This window comes from Trematomus bernacchii, unplaced genomic scaffold (assembly GCF_902827165.1).
Source record: "Trematomus bernacchii unplaced genomic scaffold, fTreBer1.1, whole genome shotgun sequence".
Taxonomy (NCBI): domain Eukaryota; kingdom Metazoa; phylum Chordata; class Actinopteri; order Perciformes; family Nototheniidae; genus Trematomus; species Trematomus bernacchii.
In genome coordinates, this window is record NW_022987698.1 from 13,787,071 (window position 1) to 13,813,580 (window position 26,510).

The 26,510-nt window shown below is 39.3% G+C and overlaps 2 protein-coding genes across 3 annotated transcripts in view; one reads left to right on the top strand and one right to left on the bottom strand.

Moving 5' to 3' along the window:
- The window catches only part of nfs1 (NFS1 cysteine desulfurase), a 16,020-nt gene extending 6,984 nt beyond the window's left edge, over positions 1 to 9,036 (bottom strand). The window contains exons 1-12 of the mRNA XM_034138871.1: positions 8,696 to 9,036; positions 7,843 to 7,904; positions 5,282 to 5,398; positions 4,353 to 4,436; positions 3,707 to 3,859; positions 3,524 to 3,617; positions 2,788 to 2,922; positions 2,180 to 2,337; positions 1,358 to 1,463; positions 1,084 to 1,165; positions 657 to 740; positions 240 to 329 (exon numbers count right to left, since the gene is read on the bottom strand). Of these exons, the coding sequence (XP_033994762.1) occupies positions 240 to 329; positions 657 to 740; positions 1,084 to 1,165; positions 1,358 to 1,463; positions 2,180 to 2,337; positions 2,788 to 2,922; positions 3,524 to 3,617; positions 3,707 to 3,859; positions 4,353 to 4,436; positions 5,282 to 5,398; positions 7,843 to 7,904; positions 8,696 to 8,792 (1,262 nt within the window). The 5' untranslated portion in view covers positions 8,793 to 9,036. The remainder of the gene's footprint in view (positions 1 to 239; positions 330 to 656; positions 741 to 1,083; positions 1,166 to 1,357; positions 1,464 to 2,179; positions 2,338 to 2,787; positions 2,923 to 3,523; positions 3,618 to 3,706; positions 3,860 to 4,352; positions 4,437 to 5,281; positions 5,399 to 7,842; positions 7,905 to 8,695) is intronic.
- A 1,989-nt stretch (positions 9,037 to 11,025) lies between these two features.
- On the top strand, positions 11,026 to 25,784 carry cunh6orf89 (chromosome unknown C6orf89 homolog). Of its 2 annotated transcripts, XR_004556605.1 has the most exons (9): positions 11,026 to 11,173; positions 13,578 to 13,844; positions 17,174 to 17,339; positions 17,971 to 18,119; positions 18,880 to 19,031; positions 20,007 to 20,142; positions 22,944 to 23,067; positions 23,784 to 24,490; positions 25,687 to 25,784. XR_004556605.1 is itself a non-coding variant. In XM_034138872.1 (8 exons), exons 2-8 carry the CDS (start codon positions 13,656 to 13,658, stop codon positions 23,864 to 23,866), a joined length of 999 nt encoding a protein of 332 aa, XP_033994763.1. In that variant the 5' UTR covers positions 11,026 to 11,173; positions 13,578 to 13,655; the 3' UTR covers positions 23,867 to 25,784. The 2 variants fall into 2 exon arrangements, 1 of the variants encoding a protein (XP_033994763.1); XM_034138872.1 differs by having other exon boundaries at positions 23,784 to 25,784.
- Positions 25,785 to 26,510: the final 726 nt, after the last annotated feature.

A 26,510-nucleotide genomic window follows, 5' to 3' on the forward strand; every position in this document is an offset into this window, starting at 1 on the left:
ATAACAAAAGACAAACTTTGACCATGAATCATTTATCAGTTTCTCTTAAGAATTTCCTCCACACTAACCAGTGAGATAGTTTGACTGCTCATGTTTCTTTCCGTTAGTCTTCTTTTGACTGACTGTGACCCTTTTATTAGATATAACTTTGGTGAGTTATTTTTACCGATTGAATTGATGATGACCAAACTAGCGGAATAATCTGTGTTAGAAGAAAACACAGATGCAGTTGAACTCACCTCATCTCTCTGAGCCTGTTGACCTGGTGAATACATTTCTTCGCTGTGTAGTCCACCTCTTCTTCTGTGGTAAACCTGCCAATACCAAACCTAACACACACACACACACACACACACACACACAAGAAAGACACACATTTACATTAACCTCCAAATCATTCATCTGAAGTCAAACCAAAGAACAGAAAATCACCTCCAATTGCTGATGTTCAGACAGATGTTTTAGTCTTTGAGATTAAAAGAAAAATGTATTTTTGTCCATAAATCTCTGCTGTTCAAAAAATGTTCCACAAAAACAATGATTTGGAATTATGAACAGGATAATTTTTCAGGATTAAGATTTTTTTACTCTACATTTTTACTCCATTCTAATTCTTCTGGCAACACATAATACGGTGATGATGTCAGCCTTTGTACCTGATGGAGGAGTGGGCGAGTTCTTCATCAGTTCCGATCGCTCTGAGGACGTACGACGGCTCCAGAGACGCTGACGTACAGGCACTGTGAGAACACAAACAAACAATCATTCATTTTTGTATATATGTTTTCACTTTGTGCTGTGGAGTTTCACTGGTCAACAATTGTGTTTCTTACCAAAATACATTGTTTTAGTGGCAAAAAATTGCATTATCTGCTATTGTTGCATACATTTTAATAAAATGTGTCTGATTAATACCATTTTCTTTGTTGATTGACTAATCAATTAGTTGATTAATCATGGCAGCTTTTGATGGGACAATAATTATGCACACATACATAAGCATCCATAAACACAATGGTCAAAAACGAAACGGTAAAGTTACATTTCTAAGAATCTTTTTATTATATAAAGTGTGTGTCTGACCTCCCAGAAGACAGAGCGATATCCTTCAGCGCCATCAGAAGACTCTCTCCCTCCACATAGGCAAAGGACAGGTTGACACAGCCTGAAACACAAAGACAAACAGTCAGAAACAGTCATGGCGCTTGACTACTGTAATAAGAACATTTTTGTCGACATCACATGTCAACATAACCTCTGACTTTTGGTTCAAGCACTTTCAAACTCATTTAGTCTGAAATTCAAGCATGTCACAGTGGTGTGTTTTTGTGCAAGAGTTTCACTTCTGTGTGTTTACCGGGGTAGCGTTGTTCTGCATCTCCATTCATGATCACATCAGGAAGCTCGGACATGATTTTTTGGATCAGACGATTAGCCAGCATGGATACTCTGTGGTGGTCATACTGCACAGAAACACACACACATTTATTACCAGGATGTTTGGAAACATTTCCCTCAATAGCCCTTTCTCAATCGTCAAATTTCCGCCTCCTCGACTCCTCCGGTAGTGACCCGGAAATCGATTTCAGCGCGCCATGTTGAAGGACATCTCATTTCTCTAAATGCACATCGAGCATCGAGGAGGCTCTCTGGAGGAGCTATAATCGAGGATACACTGATGTATCCTCCGGGGATGTCTTTCAGGCAACAGTGATGTTTAAAAGGAGGCGTGACGCACAGTTGGACTTATCTCAACCAATGACAGCTCTGCATACTGCATCCACTGATATTAAGCTACTTGTGTTTTTAATAGAACTGCTTTAATCACAACACGATGTTTACAGTGACACCAGCTGCTGAGGTTAGTGCAGAAAGCAGAACAGTGAGAATAATATACATCCCTCAATAATATATATAACAGGCCTAAATTACTCTTTATTTGTAGGCTTTAGTAGATATATACAACAAAGAGCAGATATTTTTCTAAAACCATATAGTGCTTCACATAATAAAATACACAACGGCTGTATCCTGATATATATTATATGCTGTAGGAGTGTGTAGGTGTGTGTTGTACAGTGTGTAGCTGCGTGTGTGTGCGTACATGCGGTGGACAGACGGATCTCAGTTGGTTTGAACATTTGAATTGAGAAAGGGTGTTTCATGTATGCTTGTATACCTCCATCTCCTGCTGTGCGATGCTGCAGGCGGCTCCCAGCCCAACAGCCAGAGGGGTGGGGACGGTGCCGGAGCGCAGCCCCCTCTCCTGTCCGCCCCCGTTCTGCAGAGGCTCCAAACGCACTCTGGGACGCCGACGCACGTACAAAGCACCAACACCTGTATACACACACATACTGGCAATGTAACTTCAAAGCAGGTCCACTGAAAGCACCACAATCACCACAACTTGCCTCCCATCTGTTCTATTAATACATGCTGCTTACTCTTTAATAACATGTTTTACTTACTTTCAATTTCACTATAACTGCTTTCACCTGTTACATGTCAATGACATTTTATACACTGCTTAAATCTCTTCAAATATTGTCAACACTTGACAGCGTTTGCACTGAAATTGAAACTTGAGCTTCCTTTGACACTTTCACTTTCAGCTTCTCTTAGTATTTGGATTGCATCTGCAGCTTTAACAGTGTCAGCCATTTCACATTTCAAGTTGTATGCAATTGGAAAGCACTGTGAACTGCCACATTGATGCAATGAGCTGCATTAATAGACTGTCTAATGAGATAACAGTTAAAGCATATCTAGACCAATGCTACGGCTAACCTTTGGGGCCGTAGAGCTTGTGGCCGCTGATGGACATCAGATCAATCTTGTGGTCTGTGACGTCGAGGGGAATCTTCCCAACAGCCTGAGCGGCGTCAGTGTGGAGGAAGACTCCCTTAGAGCGACAAATCCGACCTGTGGACAGAAGGAGTACAGATTAATTATTTAACAGTTTCGATCAGAACACTAAATTAAATCACAGACTTAAAAACGTAAGTACAGGAATCTGATGAAGGATCTACATGATTCCTCTCCTCTACGTTTGGCCTTTAAAAACACACACACAAAAAAAACAGTTTAAGACGTAAATATTTGAAAACGCTTTCTTGGGTGCAAATGTATCAATATATTTTAAAACTCTGGTTACTTTGTATTTGCGTCCAGTTTCAGCTGCATTCTGTGTATGAAAGTTTTATGCAGATATAGATTTATTATTTGTAAAATTGAGTATTTGGGAAATTATGACCGCAATTTGTGCATGCCCATTTTAGTGTTGAGTAATACGTTTGCACTATGAAACAACAACAATTGTGGACTACTGTCTAATGACTACTTTACATTGTGACTTATCAATGCTGCACCTCTTCAAGAACAAATGGAGGTGTCTGCTGTGCCCAATGTTATTGAATCTTGGATCTCAACCTGGCCTGGGTCATAGGTGAAACACTGTATGTGGTCATTCTAAAATGTGATTCCTGCCCAATGTGTGGAGCGAATAACGTGTTGCCATGCTTACCAATCTCCTTCATGGGCTGATGGACTCCGATCTCGTTGTTGATGGTCATCACCGAGAGCAGAGAGGTGTCAGGACGGATGGAGGCCTCCAACAGCTGGACACACACACACACACAGTTTTTTATAGAAACAATGACTTGTGCATCTTGTCTGTACTCGCTGTGTATGTTTACTCTGTGTTTACCTCCAGGTCCACCAGTCCGTTCGACTGGACTGGCAGGTAGGTGATGCTGAATCCTTCAGACTCCAGGACACGACAAGAGTCCAGAACACATTTATGCTCCGTCTGCGTGGTGATCACATGACGCTTCTTGGCCTTGTAGAACCGTGCCACTCCCTGCAGGAGAGGAAGAGGCAGGGTTAGCACGGACTCTAAAGACTGGGCTAAAACTCAGTGTTGTTTTTCACTGTACTCCAACAGCAGGTATCACACATTCTAGTAGAATTTGTTTCCATCCACTACCGTTATGTGATTATATGGGATTTGTTCACTAATGTAAGCCTATTCTATTAATTTAGAAATATATTAAAAGAGAACTAATCGAGGGGACGCAGGGCAAGGGAGTCGACATTTGTGAAAACTATTTAAAAAATGCCTCAGTTTTATTTGATCTTCTCTGTCATGAGTATAAACTGCTCCACAAAAGGGCTGACAGTTGAACTGAACTTTCCTGTTAGCAACCAAAATCTTTGTTTTCCTTTCTCAATAATGTTTTGTTTGTTTAAATTTAAAAAAATGCACCACAGTGCAGAGAAAATATAGCAACGCTCAGAGAGCTATTGTGACCAAAAGCGAGACGGAGTGATGAAGAGGAGGAGCTGAGTGAGACCTTGATGGCCATGTTGTTGGACTCGGTGGCTCCGCTGGTGAAGATGATCTCTCTGGGATCTGCTCCAATCAGATCAGCCACCTGCTGCTCAACGAGAGAGAGAAAACACACAGTCAGTTTCTCTTTCTCTCCAATTCAGAGTTAATCAAATTATATACACAACTAAGTACACATTTTACGTAACAAATAAACATACAAAAATATAAAAGCAAATAATGGTTTACACCACACTACACAGTGCATTGTTATGAGCACAAACTGTTCAGAATCAGAAACAGGTTAAGTATTTATAAAAGAACCAAGTGATGCAGGGATGATATATCTTTTGGCCAACATGGCACTTAGAATTATCCTGGTTTCCTCAACCAAAATGCAGTTATTGTTTAATACTAGAGAAAATAAGTTCAGTGGCAAACAAAAGGTTTTGATAGTTACATATGTAGATAATCCTCATGATTAAAACCACTTGAAAATGCAATTACAAAAAGTAAAATAACTGTTGTTAAGCTATAAAAACGACACAATGGCCCTTTGACCTAAGTCACCACCACTAGCCTACAGACTTTGCTTGCATAACCTTTTCTACAAAATCCTTTCCTCAGTTTGCCAGATCACAAATAAAAACACAAAAAGACTGTAACAGCCGGTAAACCTCTTAAGTCTCATTTAGCAATCACTTTTAAATAAAAGCTTCATAAGTGGCATTTACAGACATTTAATTTAGTAATTTAACGTGTTTTATAGAGTCATCTAAAATGTGTTTACCGCAGACCGTGTTTCAGGCATCTTACCAAAATCCTATTTAAAAAAACATTTATTTTGACTCATTCCTGCAGCAGACGATTATATAATGGGTAGACATTTACTAGAGCTTTTTGAAAACCTTTTTTTCTGTTTTTGTATAACTTGATTGTTTCTCTAATCCCTACCTTCCTGGCTGTCTCCATGGCACTCTCGCTCTCCCATCCAAAGGCGTGTGTTTTGGAGTGAGGGTTACCGTAGTAATTGACCTGGAAGGGCAACATGGCGTCCAGCACTCGGGGGTCCTACCCAAACAAATACATGTGTAAAAAGTCATGTATTGATGCAAGATCAAGTGCATGCATGTATGGTTACACTATGTATTAAATTGAGGCACATGCATACAATAAAGTAACACTGTAACATGTAATTTGTTTGTCTTGTCTTGTCTTTTTGATAGCTACAGTATGTCTATGATTGTATTGTGTGTCTGTCTTGAAAAATGTGTAATAAAATCTAAATATATATATCAAAATAATAAGTCAAAAGTGGCAGTTGGGCCCCTTTCACACACCAACGCGGTTCCCGTTCTAGCTCTGTGCTTGCGCTCTTCTGGTTCGGAAACGGTTTTTCTTTTCAGCCACCGTTATAAAACACCGCCCAGAGCCCGACTGGTGCGAGAGGGGTCTGCCTGCAGGCCTCCACTCTCAGGACAGTTCCGGTGTAGGCTCTGTCAGGACACCTCCACTCTCAGTACAGGAAGTGACGATTCTGACGAACATGTTTTTTTCCCTGCCCCCCGAAGGACACGTCTGATGGAAGTTTTCAAATCACAATGGAGAATCATCACGGAGGTGATGAGTCCGCTCACCATGCACCAGCCTGGTTCTCGTAAAAGTTGACTTAGCCATTTTTCGCTCAAATGACACCATGGAGGAATGTAACAGGAGTTGACAGGGGACTCTGCTCGCCTCACGAGTGCCTATTTTCTTTTTTTCACTTTCCCCGGTTCCTTCTACCGGGGACACTGCCCGGTCTCGGGTGTCCCCCCATGGCCTGTGTCCAGCCGTTTCCCCCCCCACACTCATCCATATATCGATATAACGGATTTTGACCATTTTTGTTGCATTTTTCTCCTCTCTTCTCACTGATCGAATGGCAAACGCGACCCACCATCGGAGGGCCTCCACCGGCCGGGCCTAGTGCCGGTACTCTGGTGGTCGGTTCCTCCGAACTGCGGGTTCGACTCTGATGGCCGGGAGGGTGTGCTGCGTTGGGGTGGGGGACTTCCCCCACTCTGCGTGTCTCTTCCTTCCCGGGCCGGCCGATATGAAGCGTGACCAAGACGCACTGTCTGACTCAGGGGTCCCCCGGCAAACACGGTTGCTTCTCGAACCCTCCACTGTTGTCTAGCGGGTGTAACTAAAATACAAGATGTCGTTATATATATATATATATAATAAGTGTCAGTGCGATTTTATTTTGTATTAGCGAGCATTTCCTGTTCGGAAAGTGGTGCTGTTGGCTACTGAGAGTAAACAATACAAGGTGTCCGTATTTTTTTATATATATATATATATATATATATATATATATATATATATATATATATATATATATATATATATATATATATATACATACATATGTATATAATAAGTGTCAGTACGATTTTATTTTGTATTTGCGTGCATTTCCTGTTCGGAAAGTGGCGCTGTACTGATAGTGGCGATTTTATTTTGTAATTCTTAGCGTGCATGCACTTCCTGTCCTGAGAGTGGAGGTGTCCTGAGACTGCCGCCTGCAGGCAGGCTCCCATGACTGGTGCTGCCGCGGCTGCGTCATGACGTCACCGTTTACGTCGCTGATTTTCTCCCCAACGGCGCTCACAACAACAACAATGGGGGACTGCGTCGGGTCGATGATCGTGTTGCTTTTAATCATACGAAGCCAGATTAAATTAATTAACTACTTCTCAACCCTTGTACTTTTCTCCAGAGTGCCGTGGTTAATTGTTTATTAATGTGTTTCAGTGGCATTTACCGACCGCTGCAGTGCTGCCCGCTGTTATCACAACACTGTTATGAAAGTTTCTTTGGTATAAAATGGGTGATGTTAGCATAGCAACCGAAGCTAAACTGACTATCTTGACTACTTGTTGCTATCCTATTGTGGCATAAGCCGTTTTCTACTGACACATTTTATCGGCGTATTTTTCATTATGATTCTAGTTGTGATAGTCGGACATGACAACCCGTGCAGCCCGTGTATTGATTCCATCCGATAGCTGCTATAATACAAAACAAAACGTCTGACTGCTCTCCACAATGATCAACGCAGCGAAAGGATGGTCAAAGTAAGGTACAAATAAACAGAATCACACTAAGCCTGGTTAGTGTTGCCTGACTTTATAAAGTGTGTGGTTGCGTTCTAGTCACTTTGCTCAGCGCTACTGCTTGCTACAACTTTTATTTGCCAGGTTGATCCCGCCCCTGCCCCCGCCTCCGACGTATGCGGTTCTTGCTTCTAGACCGACAATTTTTTGGAGCTTGCAGCTTGGTAAGAACCGGTTTTCGGGGCAAAGACCCGGCTCCGCTGCGGTGTGAACAGGAAAAACCTGTGCTTATCAGGCTCTAGCTCCGAACCGGCCCTGGAACCGCGTTGGTGTGAAAGGGGCATTAGGGTCAGTTACTCATCGGGCGTCCTCTGATGACCTTGTGACCAAGACAATATGATTGGTAGCAGTTACCATGGGTGTGGTGGCCTGGAAGTCCATGTAGAGCGGGCGCAGCTCATCTTTCTCCATCAACTCTACAGCACAAAAATAAAAATAAAAACTCAATACAAATGCCTTTACAACATCATTAATAAAATAATAGAATTCATGTGAAATGTAACAACATTTAAAAGGTAAACAAAAGTAATTCAGTTATAGTGTCAGCTTTTAAAACGTTGTCGCCCTTTAAAAAAAAAAAGGATAAATAAAATAGTAACTAAATAGGCCTCCCTTCATAACCATGAACAATGTATTTGGTAAGTGTTCGTTTATTGTATTTGGTAATAAATAATGATAATCCATTACATTTCAACACCAAACGACAGTCAGCTGTTTTTCACAGTCAACCGTTTCAACTGATCTGCAGATCCTGGACCAAAACACTGCATTGGATAACAGGCAGGTCACGCCATTACTTAACTATTTCAACTTTCTTATTTCATTACATTTGGTGTTTGTATTACTTCTCGTACACCTTTTATTCATTACTCTTTTATTGGTTAGGCTTACAATGTTGAGCAAGCTTTGGCCCAATACGCTATTTCAGGATGAATAAAGTTATAATTATTTTTAAATTACTAAAAATATGATATTACGTGTAAACATTTCTGTCAATTAATTTTCTGTCATTCAACTTATTCTCGAGGACCTGTTGTTTTGAAGTCATTTTGCATTTTTAAGGCCTTCTTCTCACCTTAAAAGCAGTGATCACATAACGTTACATCAGTTAGGTTATATATGTTGTGAAGTACTCAACTGCGTCACTTTTGGATTATCTTAATGTTAGCTGCTATGTGGCTCTAATAATCAGCTAACGTGCTCTTACCTTTCGGCTGAGAGCTGGCGGCTCTTCCCAGCCAGAGAGGGAGCCTGGAGGCTGGCCTGAGCAGCAGCGAGGTGATGGTCCTGCCCTGGGAAAGCATCTGAACGGTGGGTTGGTTTCAGCTGGAAACACGCTGACCTCCGGTAACAACAACACGCTGACCGTGAACACAGCACTGGAGTACACCGGTTTGAACCCGTATAACCTCCTGGTTTACGTGGAAGAAACGGATGGGTTCACGATTCAAGAATAAATGTTAAACGTGAGAGAAGTTTGGTTTAGTTTGAGAAACGTTGTCCCGTTTTAGTTTATATGCATGTTTTGCTATGAAATCGCTGTGTCAAGGTAGACATGATAACAACTAGCACTTCCTGTAATGACTTTCAAAATAAAACGTTTTATCACTTGTAAAAAAAGGTATAAGTGATACAAAATAGTATGCACGGTTGTTGATTCCCGCAGAGGAAATGTGGTTACTACGGCAGCTTAAAGATATAATTAGAACAGATGAATATAGAGATTAAATAATATTTTAAATTAAGATAGCCTATATACAAACCGATATTAATGGAGTTGAATACAAAACTTCAGAAAACCATATGAAGACAAAACATTGCAAGTGCATGATGTGCATCAGACGAGACGCCAGACTTATGATGACTGAATCAATAAATAAAGGCCTAATGTGTGCTGTTTTCGTAAAGATGTAATATAAATATAATAAAGAACCTAATACAAAAATCAAAACATACTAACATAATATACAAATATATGAGACACTATGATGTATAGTAGGCTAGTGGTATAGTATCCCCTATCCATTTAAACAAACAAAAAATACTCTTTAGGTAAATGCTCAAAAGAAGTATGTTTTTTAACGGTGTAACATTAAATACTATTTTTATTTTATTTTGTGATAACTCTGTTTGTCATTCGATATTTTAATTTTTTGTATCGGTTTCTTTATTGTTCTCAGTTTGCATAAGAAATTGTCATTAATAAAATACAAATACAATTACATTACATTATTGAAACTATTTTACTTTCTTTAGTTTGCCTTTGTCCTCTGCAGCTTGATCCTGTGACTCTCTGCAGCTTGACGCAGCTCGGTGTTGCTGTTGCACAAGACACGGAAGCGGGGGGTGGGACTTCCTTTTAAACAAACTGAGCTATCATTGGCTGATTTGCGTTGAAACGTGGGTTCAGCCTCCCACAAAGTTTAGGTAAAACCTATGGGTAAAACCTAAGTCTATAGTCTAAGGTTAAATGATTTACAACTGGAATTGTCCTGTGAAAATCAGGAATTTCAAAATTGTGAGATCGTCTCACACACAATTCAAGCGATATATTGAGGTCTAGGAATTAAGCAGCTTTTCAGAATTTTTCAGACGGATTCATTAATATGCTTACTTTGTAATTAGCATACAACTATCTGAACAACTGTCACACATTTTAAAACATTTAGGCAGAGGTGGGCGAAGTGCTTAGATATTTTAATAGTAAAATTACTATCACAGTGTAGAACTAATCTGTTACAAATAGTCTTGCATTCAAAATGTTAAAAGTACAAAAGTATTACTATCAAACTACACTTTAAGTATCAAAATTAAAAGTACTTTCTTTACAGGACCGCCCATTTCAGAATTATATTGATTGTATTATTGTATTAAAATGCATCAATATGTTTAACACGTTCATCAGCTAGTGAATTTTACCAAGTGGTCAATAAGGTTAATCTTAATTACTTGGATTATCAGATGATGTAATGGAGCAATTGAATTCGAGTAAGGAGACGTAAATGTACTTGCTGGCTTTGATGGCAATGCATATTTAGGACTATGTATCATTAATTTTAGGAGTCTGATAATGTCATAATAAAACCATTTGTCATATATTTATTGTCAAATTCTATATGCAGGCAGACTAAAATGAATATTACTAAAAAGTCATTTATGAAAACAAGATAAAGATTACCAACATAATGTATTTTGCCTGGTTTAATCAGGATTCAAGTAAATATTCTTATATGAATTTGAATACATTTCCCCCAGTATCCCCCATTAAAAGGGATTTCCTGTCTTTTGCATTCCTAAGAAAATCAGGTGGTGGTTACAACTTGTAATAACTCCTAATATAAAACAAATAAATAACCTATGTATCAAGCGAATCTACGTACGAATAAATCAGTTTATTTTCCCATTCTTTTATCTGATAAACAGGAATAATTGATATGATGATTTAATCTCCTATTTAAACTCCGAAGCAGAAGGTGGCGGTAACGCTGGTTACCAACCCTCAGTTAAAAACGTTAAAAAAAATCGTAGAAGAAGAAGTATCCTAGCTGTTTGTGCTTACCCATTATATATAAAGTGCTAGCCATGCCCATAACTAGCTAGTTTATTTGGAGAAAAAAACATTTATTTTAGTATTTAAAGTAGGAATGGATAGACCCACACAGAGGCAGTGGACGTCACTTTAAAGGTGAGGATAAAGTATTTTGTATTTTCCTGAAGCTACGTAAAGTGTCAATGAAAGCTAACAAGCCGAGGCTAACACCAGCCACTGTACCGCTGTCAGTGGAGCAGCTCTGTTGTGCTGTTTTTTATAATGTCAGTACGTTTTCTCTAATAACATATATCTATTGATCATCAGCGTTAATCTCACTGAGTTTCTAGTGACATTATATATCAATGTGTAATAGCAGCAGCTGGGCTGGTGGTATTTATTGTGTTACACAGTGATGGAATGTAAATAAAAGTACATATATTCAAGCACTTAACGCTAAGTACAGTTTTGAAGTACTTGTACTTAATTTTAATGTATCCATTTTAAAGTAGTAGCTGCTATAGTAATATATGTTGTTCTTATTTTAAACACAATTCAAGAAGAATGCACTTAAAACAGAACAATAAAGGGGAAACAGAATGTATTAACTGTAAAGGGTGAAGCTTAATTATATCATACCCTTATATATTATATCTGGGCAGGATCCCTTTAAATACTTAGATTAACTATGCAAAAACGTTTCAAACACAATAATTATCATACCTGATTTTAAAATGTGTCTACCGTCCTATTTAAAAAAATATGTTTTTGAATTTGCAAACTGAACATACTCTTAATTGCTTGTAACAACCACCAAGCAAGATAATCTATATTATCTAGATTCTAGAGTGTTATGGTTTATAGATATAACTACTCAACGAAGCGTGACGGGGATAAAACGAGTTTTTCTTTGTCAAGTCCATTTATTGCTTTACATGTAGGGGCATCCCTTATTGTCACCATGTGGACACCTGGGAGTCTGTTATTGTCTCTGTGAGGACACCTGGGAGCTCATACTGTCTCCTCTTACATGTCCTCGCTGACATGAACAAAAGTTGACTGTGTTTTAAATCAGCATGTTTATTACGCAGATAAGTGCCTGACTGTACTATTTGCTTTCAAAGGACTTCTTTACAGTATGCTCTCTGTCCCAAACGGCATATAAGTATTTTGCAACCCTGGCATGGAATATGTTGCATATATACCTGAGACTTAGTGAATTCATCTTGTTGAATGCTTTTGAATCCTAAATAAAAGAACTAGAGGCAGATTCATTAAGATTTCAATGTTATTAAACTCCTGTTACAAAGCTCACTTTTTGGTAACCAGTAAAATGTGAGTTCCCTATTCTTGGTTTTTAGTTCCTTTTTAAGTTGTGTCATCTGTTGTGTTTTTATGCTATGATTATGTGTTTTAGTTATGTTGATTATAATCTTAATCTCTGAATAATTTAAGGTTAATAAAAAAAACTGCCTTTTTTAAATTCAGAATGGTAGCTAACCTATACAAAGTTTTTCTACCTTTTTTTAAAATCTTGTTATGTTGCATCATGTAATGATGACGATCTGGTACATCACATAACATAATACCTATAATCTCTCATTGTATTAGCTACATATTTAGTTTAAGTTTATGTGTCATATTTAAACTCCAGTTGTTTAGTCAAACTGTAGAGAGGGGAATCTACAGTGGCTGACGGGTGCAAACGCACTACAACAGCCCAAAACACTTCCAACTGTCACTCTTGCAGAGTTAGTCTGTTTCATTATTGTAAGTGTTTTGTCAGTATATTTGAAATGACTGCTAGGTTAGCTACGTTAGCTAGCTAGCTTACAGCAGATCTGCAATAATGTCGGAAGGAATCATGCAACCACATATTTAAAATAAGCCTTTAAAACGTTTTATTTAAACTTTAGGAACGTTTTCAGGGACAGTTGCAGTTGGTCCACTTCATAATCCATCCCTGAACGTCAACAAGCACTCCGTCTGGTCCCAGCTGTTGGCATCCTTTTTTAGTTTCCCTGTCATTTTTGCAGCGCTTTTAATAACCGCTGCACATGTTTCTTGAAGTTGGAGAATGCTTTCTGAATGCTGCACATGTGTTGTCAAGTTCGTGAAGATGTTTCTTCATTTGCATGTGTTTTGGCACATTTGTGTTTTTTATATTTGCATAATTTTTGAAAGTGCAACAAGTTTCTGCTAATGGAAATGTTGTATGCTGTTGTAGTGCGTTTGCAGTGCACCTATCGGCCACCTTAGACATCAGTATAAGACTAATACAACATGTCTGCACCATGTTACCTCCTACTTCAGGGAAAATTCGCTATTGATGATTGCCACAAATGATCTAAAATAACTCTTACATGCGCTTGTCAACAAACCTGTTTGAATAAGTGGCTCTGGCATGAAGTCCATTGGTCCAGACTCACAGCACACTACAACCATGCACAGATTGCACATCATAATTAATATAATATAACAACACCTTTTAATAGGTTAGTTATGATATGTAGTTGTTTATGAAATGGTGTGGTGGTAAACATTTAATATGACTACCTAGGTGACACCATGCTCCTGAAGCCCGCAGCAGCTGAAGATCAACGTGTTTGACCGAGAAGCCGCTGTGACCGCTGCCGTCATGGGAACGACGATGAGTGAGCCGTGCATCTACGACAAACTGTCCGAGAGCATCGACATCCTCCGGCAGTCGGGATACCGCTACGGCATGTCGGAGAGGGAGATCGAAAGGTTCATCAAGCAGGTCCTGGAGACCAACGAGCCCAGGAGAGAGCCTCCGCAGTTCCCCATCCTGAGAGCCACCATAAAGGTCAGGGAAATATTTCACTGCTAAAACATCTAATCGAATGAAAATATACTCAATGAACTAAGGAAGCCCTTTGTCACATAAAAGTACTTAAAATGCAGTTACAGCCTGTAAAATATGTGGTTAATTCGCAGGTTTGCCATTACTGTAAAGTGATTTTAAAGGTTTTTGGATGTGTGAGAGAAATAATAATAACTTTTTTGGTGACCACATAAATTGTCCAAATTGGGCCCAATCCTTCACAGCAGGGACTGAGCCTCAGTGTATGGGTCACCAACTTCACCAAGTGAGCTAACAGCGCCCATGGAAAACACAATTAAGCCAAAGAAAAACCTGTTTGACGACATTGATTGAGGTTTAAAAGCGAGCATTTTAATGCAGTGGATTGATATTCATTTTAATTTTCTTGCAATGACATTTCTTCTAATGACAGTTTGTTTTTTTGGATTCAAACATAGCAAACCATTCAGTTTATTGATACTTTTATAGCATAACATTTGAGCAGCATCCTGTTTTCAAGTGAAAACTCTGCAAAGCATTCTTAAAAATCCAATGTAACTGCTATTAAACAGCTACCACAACCACATTTCATTTTGAAATATCTCATAGCTCATGAAAAGAATATTCCAGCCTTTGTTTAAGGTTCCCTGAGCTGTGTCCCAAGTAGGGCCTGAGTTGCTTGATGAGTCAAGTCAGCCTGTTGAAATAAACATTTTTAGGAAAAGAAATTCCTCTAACCAGGTCAGAAAAAGATTCTTGGTCATTTTAAAATCTGTTCAAACAGTTTCCAAACGGTGGGTGTTTCTCAATCGCGAGTAAAGCTGCTGCAGAGCCACTATTTCAAGCATACTACGTCATCGAGTGCCGCCGAAGTACTGTTCCAATCTCCAGCATACTTGGAAATCTACCGAGCTCGGCGTACTTCGTTTGGAGAAATATCGAGGCTGCACATGTGTAGACTCCGCGGTCTTAAAATCCCCACAATGCTTTGCGCACGGACCAATTTCCCCAAATCTGTGGCGGAAAATGTAAGGCGGGGCCTCTCATATGATGCACACCTGCACACTTGCTAGCCTGTTCCACTCTTCGTTTTCCGAATGGCAGGAAGTATTCTTGCCTTGTTTCTGAAGCAAGATGCTCGGCAGACATGTGCTACCAAGCCAGCGTACTCGCGATTGAGAAACACCCGGTATATCCTGTCACAACTACAGAGGAGTTTTCGATGCAAGTGACACACAAGTTTAGCATTGAAAAAAACATTCATTTTGAGGGTCACACTTTTGCAATAGCATTAGGTTATCTAACATTTAAAAAATAATTGAGTTATTTTAACAGACAATACGCCATTAGACTTATGTCGTGTGAGTTAACTTCGGTGAATTAAAGCTCTAATCGAAAAAGAATTGAAAAGGTGAAGGTAAATTGTAGCGTTATCCGACTGTGTTCAGTGTAGTCTTGTCAAATGTAGTTTTTGTCGAGAAAGCCAAACAATTCAAATGTCTCAAAGATACTTTAGCATTACATGTTACTAAACACTTGTATCCAAAGTGACTTACATGCATTCAGTACTGTGGACAGTACCCATGACTTGTTAACCTTTTCTTACAATATATGCAAACATAATATTGTTTTTTTTTATACCATATAGAATTGGTAAACTCAGACAGCATTTAGGATGAGATCCACCTCACTCATCTAATTCATCCAATTTCTGGCGAGGCCCGAAGATCTCCTCCTTAGTAAAGGGCCAAATTTGCATTGTTGGTTACTTGTACTATTCACATCTTAAACTGCAGCTGTAACTTTTATCCATGTATTTTTTCTTTTAATGTTTATTTTATTATCTTTTCTTTTTAATGACTGATTTTAAATGCCATTTTCTTAATGTCTTTCATTTTTTGTAAAGCACTTTGAATTGCCTTGTGTTGAAAGGTGCTATATAAATAGCCTTGCCTTGCCTTGCCTTGCCTTGCCTTGCCTTGCCTTGCCTTGCCTTGCCTTGCCTTGCCTTGCCTTGCCTTGTAAAACTGGAGGCACCAGGCTGCATTCCTGGCATGCCAAAGGATGAACAAGCAGGTTTTACCTTGGCATGTCCATGCTTTCCAGAATGAAAGTTAGTCACTTCTATGATCTCACAGGGACGTCCTTTCAGAATGGCCAGGTCAGTGTCCTTGATATCAGAGGACCACTCTGGTGCAGTATGACACTCGAATATGCTTCAGTGAGATCAGATGTGATGTGCCATGTTGGGCTCTACTCCATCCAGAGGAGCAAAAGAACACAAGTAATAACATGCAAGAGTTAAGACGGTAGCATTACTAACAAGGAACAGCTTACAAAAGTGCCTGAAAGGCTCACACCCTGCTTTTAATTTGAAGGCAGATTTGGTCATGTATTGGGGACAGGTGGAGCAGTGATTGGGCCCCGGAAAAAGGCAAATGTTTTTCTAATAGAGAAAGAGAAGACGTAAAAAAAGTTGCAATAAAAGGTGCTTAACAATAGAAAGGGAGAAAATAAAAATAATTTTAAGGTAAAATAAATGTTTTAGATTTTGTTCAAAGGTATTTAGAGATTGTGATGCTCAATCTAGAGACGATGACAATATGAACTAAATGCTTGCCTCAGCCCTCACCCTGGGAATATTTAAATGTCAGAGGAAGTGTTTAAGCTAGCATTAATTAAAAGCATGGCTGACAAGCATTCAGGTGCTAGTCTATGAAGGGATTAAACACAATTAAAAGGGTCATCAATTGACAGGACCGAAAGCCAATGGAGATGTTTGCTATGTTGGTCCTGGTCAGAAAGGTTCTGCTTCATTCTGCACAACGTCTACCTAATTATACCTTTCATAAGACCAGAAGGTAGAGTCAGTAACAAAGGCATGCATAAGTGTCTCAGTATAGGCCTGGGGGAGAAACGGATGCACTTTGAGAACATCTGAGGTTTCAAAAAGACGCTTTTGTCTTATTACGGATATGAGATTCCAACCTGGTTATAAAAGCAAGCCAATATTTTTGTATATATATATATATATATATATATATATATATATATATATACTGTATATGCAAACATTTCTCATTTCAGAATTTGTTGTTTTGAAAGGTTATAGCTGGAATCCAGATGTCCTCAATTTTATTTTATTATAAATGATAGTATTTTATTAAATATGTAATGAATATCAATTCATGCCAAGATCCAACTGACCGAAATCAATCTCTAGTAAGTAGATTAGTGTTTTTATTGTTAAACACTTGCCTGTGGTTGGAGAGTAAAGAGCATACAGTCTCTGCTTTGAGGAGAGTGAAGTGACATCCCTGTGGTCTGTGCAGTTTGTGGTGGCAGTGGGCTTCCTGCTGGTGGTGGTGCTGGCCTTCACGTACCCTCAGAGCGCCCCCCAGCTGGGGCTGGTCAACCTGGGCTGCTACAACTGGTCGTCCCCCCTCAGCCACGTCCGCCTGCTGTCCCTGCCCATCGCCAAGAAGTACAACCTGCAAGGTCTGACGCACTGACACACAAACACAGGTTTCATTAGAAAGTACTGGGTGTCTAAAGGGTGAACAAATTAATGCTATTTTTCTTTTAGGAGGGAGTCCAATTAGAGCTGTACTGGATATTTCAATATGAACACTTTTGAATATAATATTTTTGTTCTTATGCATTTGTATTTATTATTTGTAATCCTGACATATGTGATTAGTTGCGAATAAAGATTAAGCTACACTAATATTATTGTTTGTAGAACTAGAGTCCAGTGTTTGCTGCGTAGGATTGTTCCCATGTGGTCTAAATATTTAGCTTTCAATCCATTCATCGTTTTAAAGACACTTAATGTGGTCAATAAACACTTTGCTCTCCCACATGTGACTACAGGAGGCTCACAACTGTACTCATCTAACGGCACCGTAAATGAAATAATCACTATGAGCAACAATGTATTTGTTCTCTTTAGTTGTAGGGTGACCTTTAATACAATATGACAGACATACAGAGCCTCAAATGATAAAACAAAGACAAAATACATTTGCTTCAGCCCTAAAACCTCCACTTTCCAACATCTGTTTTTGGAAGAAACATCAACTTGAACTATAGTTTGTCTAAAGTGAATCTGTGTTTGTGTGCGCTGCAGGTTTCCATGAGTGGTGGAGTGCCGGCTCTCTCCGGCAGAATCTGGTCAACTGTTCGGGCTGTGCTCAGATCTCCTCGGTGATGGAGGTCCCAGAGAGCCTCAGGGGGACGGTGGCTCTGAGGCGGGGGCCGCAGCTCGTCCTGCTGAAGGTCAGAACTTAAAGCGTCCACACACTTTCACTCCTTTTCCCATGGTGTAAAAAAGCATGAACTTAACCTTATATTGAGTTTTGAGTTCAAATGAATTCTAATATTACAGTTACTGATACATATGCTCCTTTTTTTTAAGCTTCTTTAGTGTTAAACGTGTCCAAGACTCTACACGGTAGCTCTTTAAAAAGGTTCTTGTTTTTCCTGTTGAACATGAACAAAGGCCAGGAGTTTGGAATCTCATAATTGTAAGAGCAAAAATGCATCTTTGCGCAGCCCACTTGTAATGGGTTTTAGTCCCGGGGTGTTGCTGGGGGCTTTTAAGAAGGACTGCGTGTTTGGGTAAATTGACCTGTTTGAAAACACAGTACTGTGCTCTGGTAAAAGTATTTGTCTGCTCCATGCTCTCCCTAGTCGGTCTTTACTTACTAAAACTCTGGCTGTTAATGCTAGAATCCCTAAAACCTGTTTGATAATAGCTAGTGTGATAGAGACTATGTCATTTTTTTCTATCTCAGTTGATTGTTATTTGTATACTTGTTACTTGCCCATGACTGCAGTTAAAAATGAGCTAATTTAAGCAATACTTTTTTATATAATGTATTTTTATGCATGGTCCTATTTTCATAACGATGAGAGGATTTAATTTTAGGTTTACAATACTTTATTGTCCGACTCTTTGTGAGTGTTGCATTGAACTAGCAGAGGTTTGAACGTTGCTGGAAAGAGAATAACGGCTCCTGTAATGTGGCTCCTGCAGGGCGGGGAGTCCCTCAGCGTGCAGCGGCAGCAGCTGGAGGAGCTCTACCTGGCTCACTCCAACTCCATGTCCATCCTACTGGAGGAGGACGACGGTCTGCACAGCCACAACCAGGGCCTCCCCCAGGGGCCCGCCAACTTCACTCTGCTCTGGTACTCATTGGTTTTGAATGTAGACTTAGATTTATAGTCTAGTTTCCAGCATAGTTAACCTGGAAATGTTGAGTACGCCAAAGTTTTATGTAATAAATGTATAGTACGGGTCCCCAGCACAAACGGATGCTAACTTGCATATGTTGGGCAAGTGGGCATAAATTGCGTTAAATGAAATGAATTGCATTATAGCCCACGTAAACAATAGTTAAAAAAATGGCTTGGCCGATTCTGGTGGTAATTGAGGATGCTGAATGCATTTCTGACATTTTCAGTATCAAAAATTGCAGTTTTAATCAAAGTGTGCTGATGTGTAGTGTTGCGATCATTGGATATTGAGAGCACAAGATGAAAATGATTATCTCTACTGTAGACAGCTTTTCTTCAAATAAATTGACAATCTATCCAATCCAGAGAATCCAGAGTCCCCTAAATCTTCAAAATCGACCCAAAATGTATGAAAATCAGCCCACCAGGAGTACTAATATGACCCTATTTTTGAATGTCAGAAATGGACTCCGCATCCTCAATAATCCCCAAAACCACTCCAAATTGTCCCCATTGGCCAAGCCATTATATCACTAGTTTCTCCACAGGCTATAATGGTAATTCATGCTTATTAATGCAATGCTAATTGTGCAAGTTGCCCAACATATGCAAGTTAGCATTCGGCAGTTTCTAAGTGTTGGGGACCCCTACTATACATTTCTAACATAAAACGTTGGTGTACTCAACATTTCAGGGTTCCCAGCAGGACTCTATGAGCTGGCAACTAGACTATAAGGTTTTTATGGAGCAAATGTACTTGCAGGATTCTGAATTGATATCTTTACTGAAGGTTTTTTTTGCACTTATTGAAAGCTGCTTTGGATAAAAGCGTCGACTAAAAGAAATGGAATGTAATGTATTATGAAATGATATGCCGCACATTGTCGGTGAGGGTTTTTATGATTGTTTCTGGTGTTTTGTGTGCAGGAGGTTCAGCTCGGGGACCAGGGAGAAGGTGCTGAGGTGGCTCTTCCCCAAGGCGGAGCTCTGCCCCCTGCTGGACAGCGCCGGGACCATCGTGCAGCGCTGCCTGGTCACACACAGCACCAACTCCCAGAGCAAGGTCAGTCCACACACACACACAGACATCTTTACACCTGGACCGTCAACATGTCCAGGGGCCTCATGTATAACGCCTTGCGTAGGATTGACGTGAGAAGGTTGCTTACGTAGTACAAAGCAAAAAAATAGGTACAGAAATGTTCCGACATTTTCCGATTCACAAAACATTGCGTACCGGCGAGGGAAGTGCGTACCGGCACTTCCTACTAGAGATGGGCGAGTCCTGATTCATCCGGATCATTAACCCGGATCCTAGAAATGAGCTGGTCATGACGAGTCTCCCCTCTCCATTAACCCGAGTCCTTGATTCCCACACTTGGTGTGACGTACAAATTAAAACTATAAAGTGCGTCACTCGCTACTCTCTTTATAACATGTAAAATCACATTACAACGTACCCCAAGTCCATCTACCTACCCTTTAGCAAGTATACAGGATAGCTGCCAGAAGTGATCGTTTGGCTCAGGGGAGGGGACGCGGATCAGTGAAACTTCCTGCAGACTCGTGGGGACTCAGAGGAGCCGACGGCTCCAACAGCAGACTCGCAGATTCGCAGATTCGCAAATCCTGACTCGCTGCAACACACAGCAGATCAGACTCGGAGCCGTAACCGTATAGCAGCAGATCCAGAGATCCAGCAGACTCGTCCGTCATGCACGAGTCCACAGCAGACTCGGATTCGCAAATCCTGACTCACTGTGTGTGCAACACACAGCAGTGCGGACTCGCAGACTCAGATTTGCCAAATCGCAAAATAACCCTTTTTTTTGTGATCAACATTTTTTATTAAAGCAAAATAAGCTGTGTAGCGGAGGTTAATATAACAGTCAGTTTAATAGATAGATAGATAGATAGATAGTACTTTATTGATCCCAAATTGGGAAATTGTTGTTGTTACAGCAGCATAAGGCATTTTACAATAAAACAAAACTACAAAATATGCAAGAATAGAAATAAAAATAAAATAAAATATAAAATATACATGTCGAAATAGAAAATATACATGCAGATATTATATATATATATATATATATATATATATATATATACAAATATATATATGTATATTCAAAATATATGGAATAATAATATGCTCGTGAAATGCAACAACTTTTCGGTTTCACCGATAGGATTTCTACGGTCTTGGTCATGCTGACTCAAATGACTCGTATGATCCGGATCTCTTCAATGACTGACTCAGAAGACCCTGAGTCCGTAAAATGATCCGGATTTGCCATCTCTACTTCCTACGCCTGTTCCCCAATCGACTCGAAATGCGGCGCAGCTTTTGCAGGCTTCACGTAACGCCCATATTTGCCTATAAATAGTCAAAGAAACGCCCATTCATTCATTCATTTTGACTGACTGCATGAAGAAGATCGCAGGAAATTACGACCGAACAGCTAAAAAAGACATCTCACACCGTGTCAGGTTTAGGTTATTGTGGGGAGGTCGAGATAAATCATATTGTTTGGTGGATGCAGTTTGAACCAGAGTAGCAGCATGGAGGTCGGATCGTCACCAAAATAAATAAATAAGTGGTCCGAAAAAAGTTAATGACAAAAAAAATACACATAACCTTCCTCAGGCAGTGTGTTTGTCCCGGGGACAGGAGACCCCCCTTGATGAGAAACTAAGAAATGATCGGGGAATCCCTCCGGAGTGGAGTCATGACGACTGGATCTGAATTATTTTTGTTGTATTTGGTGGTTTGTGTTCCAGCTGTCGATCAGCAACTATATATCCATAATCCACCAGTTAAAGGAAATACAATGTGTTGTGTTATATTAGCTGCACAATTTACCACGGTGTTCTTAGTTTCCATACTGTACCTCCTGTGTTTTACGAGCGACTTATCAAGTCTTGGCAAACGGCATAAAACACGATTAAACGTGATAGTATATAAAACCATGCTCGTATCTACAACCTATAGAAATGCAAAACGGCGTCAGTTTAGACGTAATTCTGTCCTCCTGCTTACCGCATAATTTATGAGAAAACATTTCATAACATCAACACAACATATTCGAGGTGGTTTTAAATAACATATCCGTATTTATTTATTTCTCCAAGTTATGTTTTTGTGTGCACTGAGGAGTCTCAAACAGGCGTTTGTTTAATCATTTTAAGATTGGCTTTAATCAATGTTTGAAAATGAATTCTTCATATTTGATAAATGAGAGGTAACATTTTATTTATGGTATTATTTCCACATATTTCTCTCCATTCTTCCTTCTGCCAACGGTGTCGCAGTTTCTCGTCTCTCCCGTTTGTGTGCTTAGTGCGTACGCATGGGTTAGAGTTTGCGTGGAGGACCGCACATTTTCCCGTCAAGTTAGTATTTTATAAATCGCAAACATTGCGTAGAAACTGGTGTACGCCATTTTTTGAGCGTATATTCTTATATACCTTTATAAATGAGGCCCCAGGACAGGTGTCCTCGGGCGAGGTACTTCACCCCAAACTGCTCCCATAGGCATGAGTACGCCATTCAAGTGTAGATTTGTTTTCTAAATAATAATGGCACTATTACCCTGTTTTTACGCAGCAATCCTTTTATGGAAGGTGCTATACACAGATTATACAATTATAGAATTTTGCAAAGAAAAAATCCCTTTTCTTCTGATCAAGTCTGAATGTCCCAATGTTTTTGTCTCCATGACAGCGGCTTGTGACATCATTTGCCCTTTCCATGATATAATACATTTCTGTCTGAATGATCTAAGGGTGAAAATGCAGTTGAAAGTGCATCCGTCCATCACTCACCGTAAATAACCCCTCAGCCTCTGCTCTGTGTTTCAGGGGGTGGGGGTGTTTGGCTGGCTGGTGGTGGGGGAGGGTCTTCCCACAGTGCGAGTCCTGCCTGTCCAGCGCTGCCAGAAACACTGCAGCTCCTTCAACCTGTGGCTGAACCCTGGAGACATGGGTAACACCGTTTTATACCGCGTACACTTTCATTGAGAAAAACATCAACTTTCTCCTTTCGACAAAACAATATCTCTACTTAAAACACATTTCCAAATCAATGAATACGTGTAACTTATGATTGTCCTGTATGAACAATGTGTTTTATATGGAGCCCCTGAAGATGTCCCCCTCCCAAAATAATAATGTGTGTATTCAAGTCTTTTAGAAAATGATTAGTGAATTACTAACACTAATAAGGATTTTATATACAAAACATTAAACAAAAACTAAAAAAGTATATTACAACCCTTTGCATTACATTGAAAATATACAATTGTTTTCTAGTATAATAAAAACATATGGTATTATTTTTCAATTTATTATAATGCCCTCATGAAATAGCTGAATACAAATTGACACCGTATCTTGTTGACGTAAGAAAAAATACAAAACGGTTGACTACAACAGCGGACTACTGTACAATTTTTATATATATATATATATTGTGTCACTGCCCTATAATATAATTTAGATAAATAAATCTTGCATAGATAATCTCACACACACTAAATCATTGTTTGTGCGTCGTCCTTTCAGGCAGCAAACTAAGCAAACAGTGTAAATATTTCTACAGTTAACAAAGATATTGTATTGCCATGATTGTACCTCGCTGCCTGCTGGATCTGTTCTCCTCATCACTGACTGCTGTTCCCTGTGACCTTTGACCCTGTGTAGTGTACGCTGACCCTCGGTACTGGCAGATGGAGCTGTTCCCCGGCCGAGGCCAGAACATCATCTGTGACGGATCAACGTTTTAACTTCAGGAGGAGCGACGTTCAGGAGGAGAGACGTTCAGGAGCAGCATGGAGAGTTCAGGATCGTGCAGATCGGCCTTTCTGTGGCCCCGCCACACCGATGCCTTATTTCCCTCCGGCCTTTTTTTACTGACGCCCGTCCGCCCCATAATCCTCCCGGCGTCCTCAGAGAAACACTGCTCACATGACTTGAGTTTGGGAAAAAGGGATCCTCCTCCAGGAGGTCAGAGGATGGACAAATGACTTTATGACTTTGTCCTCCCGAGTTTTAAACTCCCCAATGTTCTGGATGTGCCGTGCCATAGCTTCAAGCATATATTTAGAACTTCAAATAATTCATCAATCATTGGGTGTCTCTCTTTCAGAAGGTGGTGGAAAGTGATGAGAGCTTGGCATTAACCTGACCTGAGCATCACAGGGAATCGTGGTAGGCCTGGATGTATGAGGACCCCTCTGAACAGAAAGCAGCTGACATGAACACAGCAGACTGAAGGCAGGTTGATCTGGAAAGCACATTTCAGCAACAAGGCCATTCAAAGTGCTTCAACATAGATATCAAGGCAAAGTGCAAATCTAAGAACAAAGACTACATTGAGCGTGTGTATCAGGGACGCTGCAGATTACATGGTGAATGTTCTTCTTGCATTTAATCAAATTATTACAAACTAAGTTTAGGAGCACGTGGAGTTCATTCAGTCAGTGAGCACTTACTTCTTTTGCATTGCATTCTGGGAACTTTCAGTGTCTACTCTAGACTTTCACTTCCTGCTGTGTTTCTGATGCTCCCCCACAGCTCTTCATCTGGTTCATTCCTTGATGTCAAAGGGACAGTTCACCCAAGTCGAGTCCTCTAGTAAACACATGTCAGACTATTGGAGCCTTTTCTGTTAATGAGTACCACGTCGTTCTACATGTAAAGAAGAAATAATAATAGATACAAATAAGAGGAAGATGTGATTCTTCCTCTTATTTGTATCTATTATTTGCTTCTTGTGGACAACTTCCTGTTTTTTTGTCATTTCTGTTTTCTACAGACTTATAACATTAGAGCCAAAAAGTGACGTTGCTATGCTATAACAATGTATTAAAATAGAGATTTTCAAAAGCAGTTTCATATTTACTCTAATTTTTTAAATGGCTAACTCGGCCAGCTGTAAATTGCACTTTTTATTTTTATTTCAATAACAGATTAGTACATGTTCCAGCTAATTTGAAGTTTGGAGATTAAACTTTAAGTGACATTTTTGCTAGTTTTTTTTAGATATATATTTTTTAATGACATAATAAAAGTTGCTAAAAATTGAAATTGCGATTTGAATTTCTAGCAAATTGTCAATCAAAGCCAGAATAAATGTTGTACAGTTTGAATTGGGTTAAAATAGGGTCCACATCAGAAATCTGTCTCCATCAAATGTTTCTGGATTATCCAGTATTTCTTGGGGACACTTTTCCTAAATAAGAAGTTGATTTTGTATTTTTTAAAACACATTTTTAATGCTGAAATCTCAGAAACATCTGGAGAGACTGGAGAGAAAAGGTAGTGAATATGTGTTTAAGATTTGGGTGAATTTACCCTTTAACGACTAGATTTTACTTTAATCTAAAACCTTTTTTGTTGTATTCTTATCCACGTTGTTTATAAGGATCAGATATTTTTAATTCTGAATGTACAGACAAAGCTGCTTCTCTAATTTTGCTGTTATTTATTGTTATGATTGTATGTACATATGTTTAAAACAATAATATTTGAATAGTAATGTGTTGTAATATTGTTCGACTTTTATCACCTGTGCTCACAGTTAACATCAAATCCTGTTCAACAGATTTCCTGAAACCCGTGAAGCAGTGGACGGTGTGATTCGTGCTTGATCAGGGTTTCCATATCCTTAAAGTCTGAATAAAATCATTTTGCCAAAGTTGATCGGTCTCTCTCATTTTGCTCCAGAAACCCAAAAAGCCACAAGTATCCAAACTTCACCAGTTGGGGTCTCTGGAACCAAAGGAAGGAGGGAATATTTTTTTAAATGTACGCTTTGCATAGAAATGTCAACATTTGATGAGAAAATAAAACTTGTCATGTACTTGTGTCCGTCTGTGTTGGGTTTCTCTTGACTTTGTGATTTGAAAGTGGTCGAGTTTGTTTGAGAACACAGGGATGTAATATGAAGATCAGTGTTCAATTACTCAAGTCCTGTACTTAAGTACACATTTTAGTTACTTGTACTTTACACAAGTATTTTCGTTTTATACTTTATACTACTACTCTACTACATTTTGGAAACTTTGCACTTTTACTCCGCTACATTTATTTTACAGATGTATTTACTACTTTAGATTAAACCATCCTACATTTGATTTAAGTAACTTAAATGAGAAACTTAATTAGCAATTGTGCTCAAAAGTTTTTTGTTCAAAAATATTTCACAGTTCCAGCTTCGTAACTGAGGATTTGTTGCTTTTGTTTTAAAATATTAAAAAAATTAATAATCTGGAAAGAGTACTTTTACTCCTAAGACTTTAAGTACATAATTCTACTTATTTTTACTTCATTACTTTTCCTGATGCAGTTATTTTACTTGAAATGTAGTATTTTTACAATGTGGTATGTCAGTCATTGTTCTCGAGTAAAGCATCTGAATGCTTCTCC

What these genes read in the sequence shown, in the direction of transcription:
- cunh6orf89 (XM_034138872.1), top strand. Translation starts at nt 13,656, where the DNA reads ATGGGAACGACGATGAGTGAGCCGTGCATCTACGACAAACTGTCCGAG. An exon ending in TCCTGAGAGCCACCATAAAG is followed by an intron (nt 13,845 to 17,173) that starts GTCAGGGAAATA and finishes TGGTCTGTGCAG; the next exon opens with TTTGTGGTGGCAGTGGGCTT. An exon ending in GCCAACTTCACTCTGCTCTG is followed by an intron (nt 19,032 to 20,006) that starts GTACTCATTGGT and finishes TTTTGTGTGCAG; the next exon opens with GAGGTTCAGCTCGGGGACCA.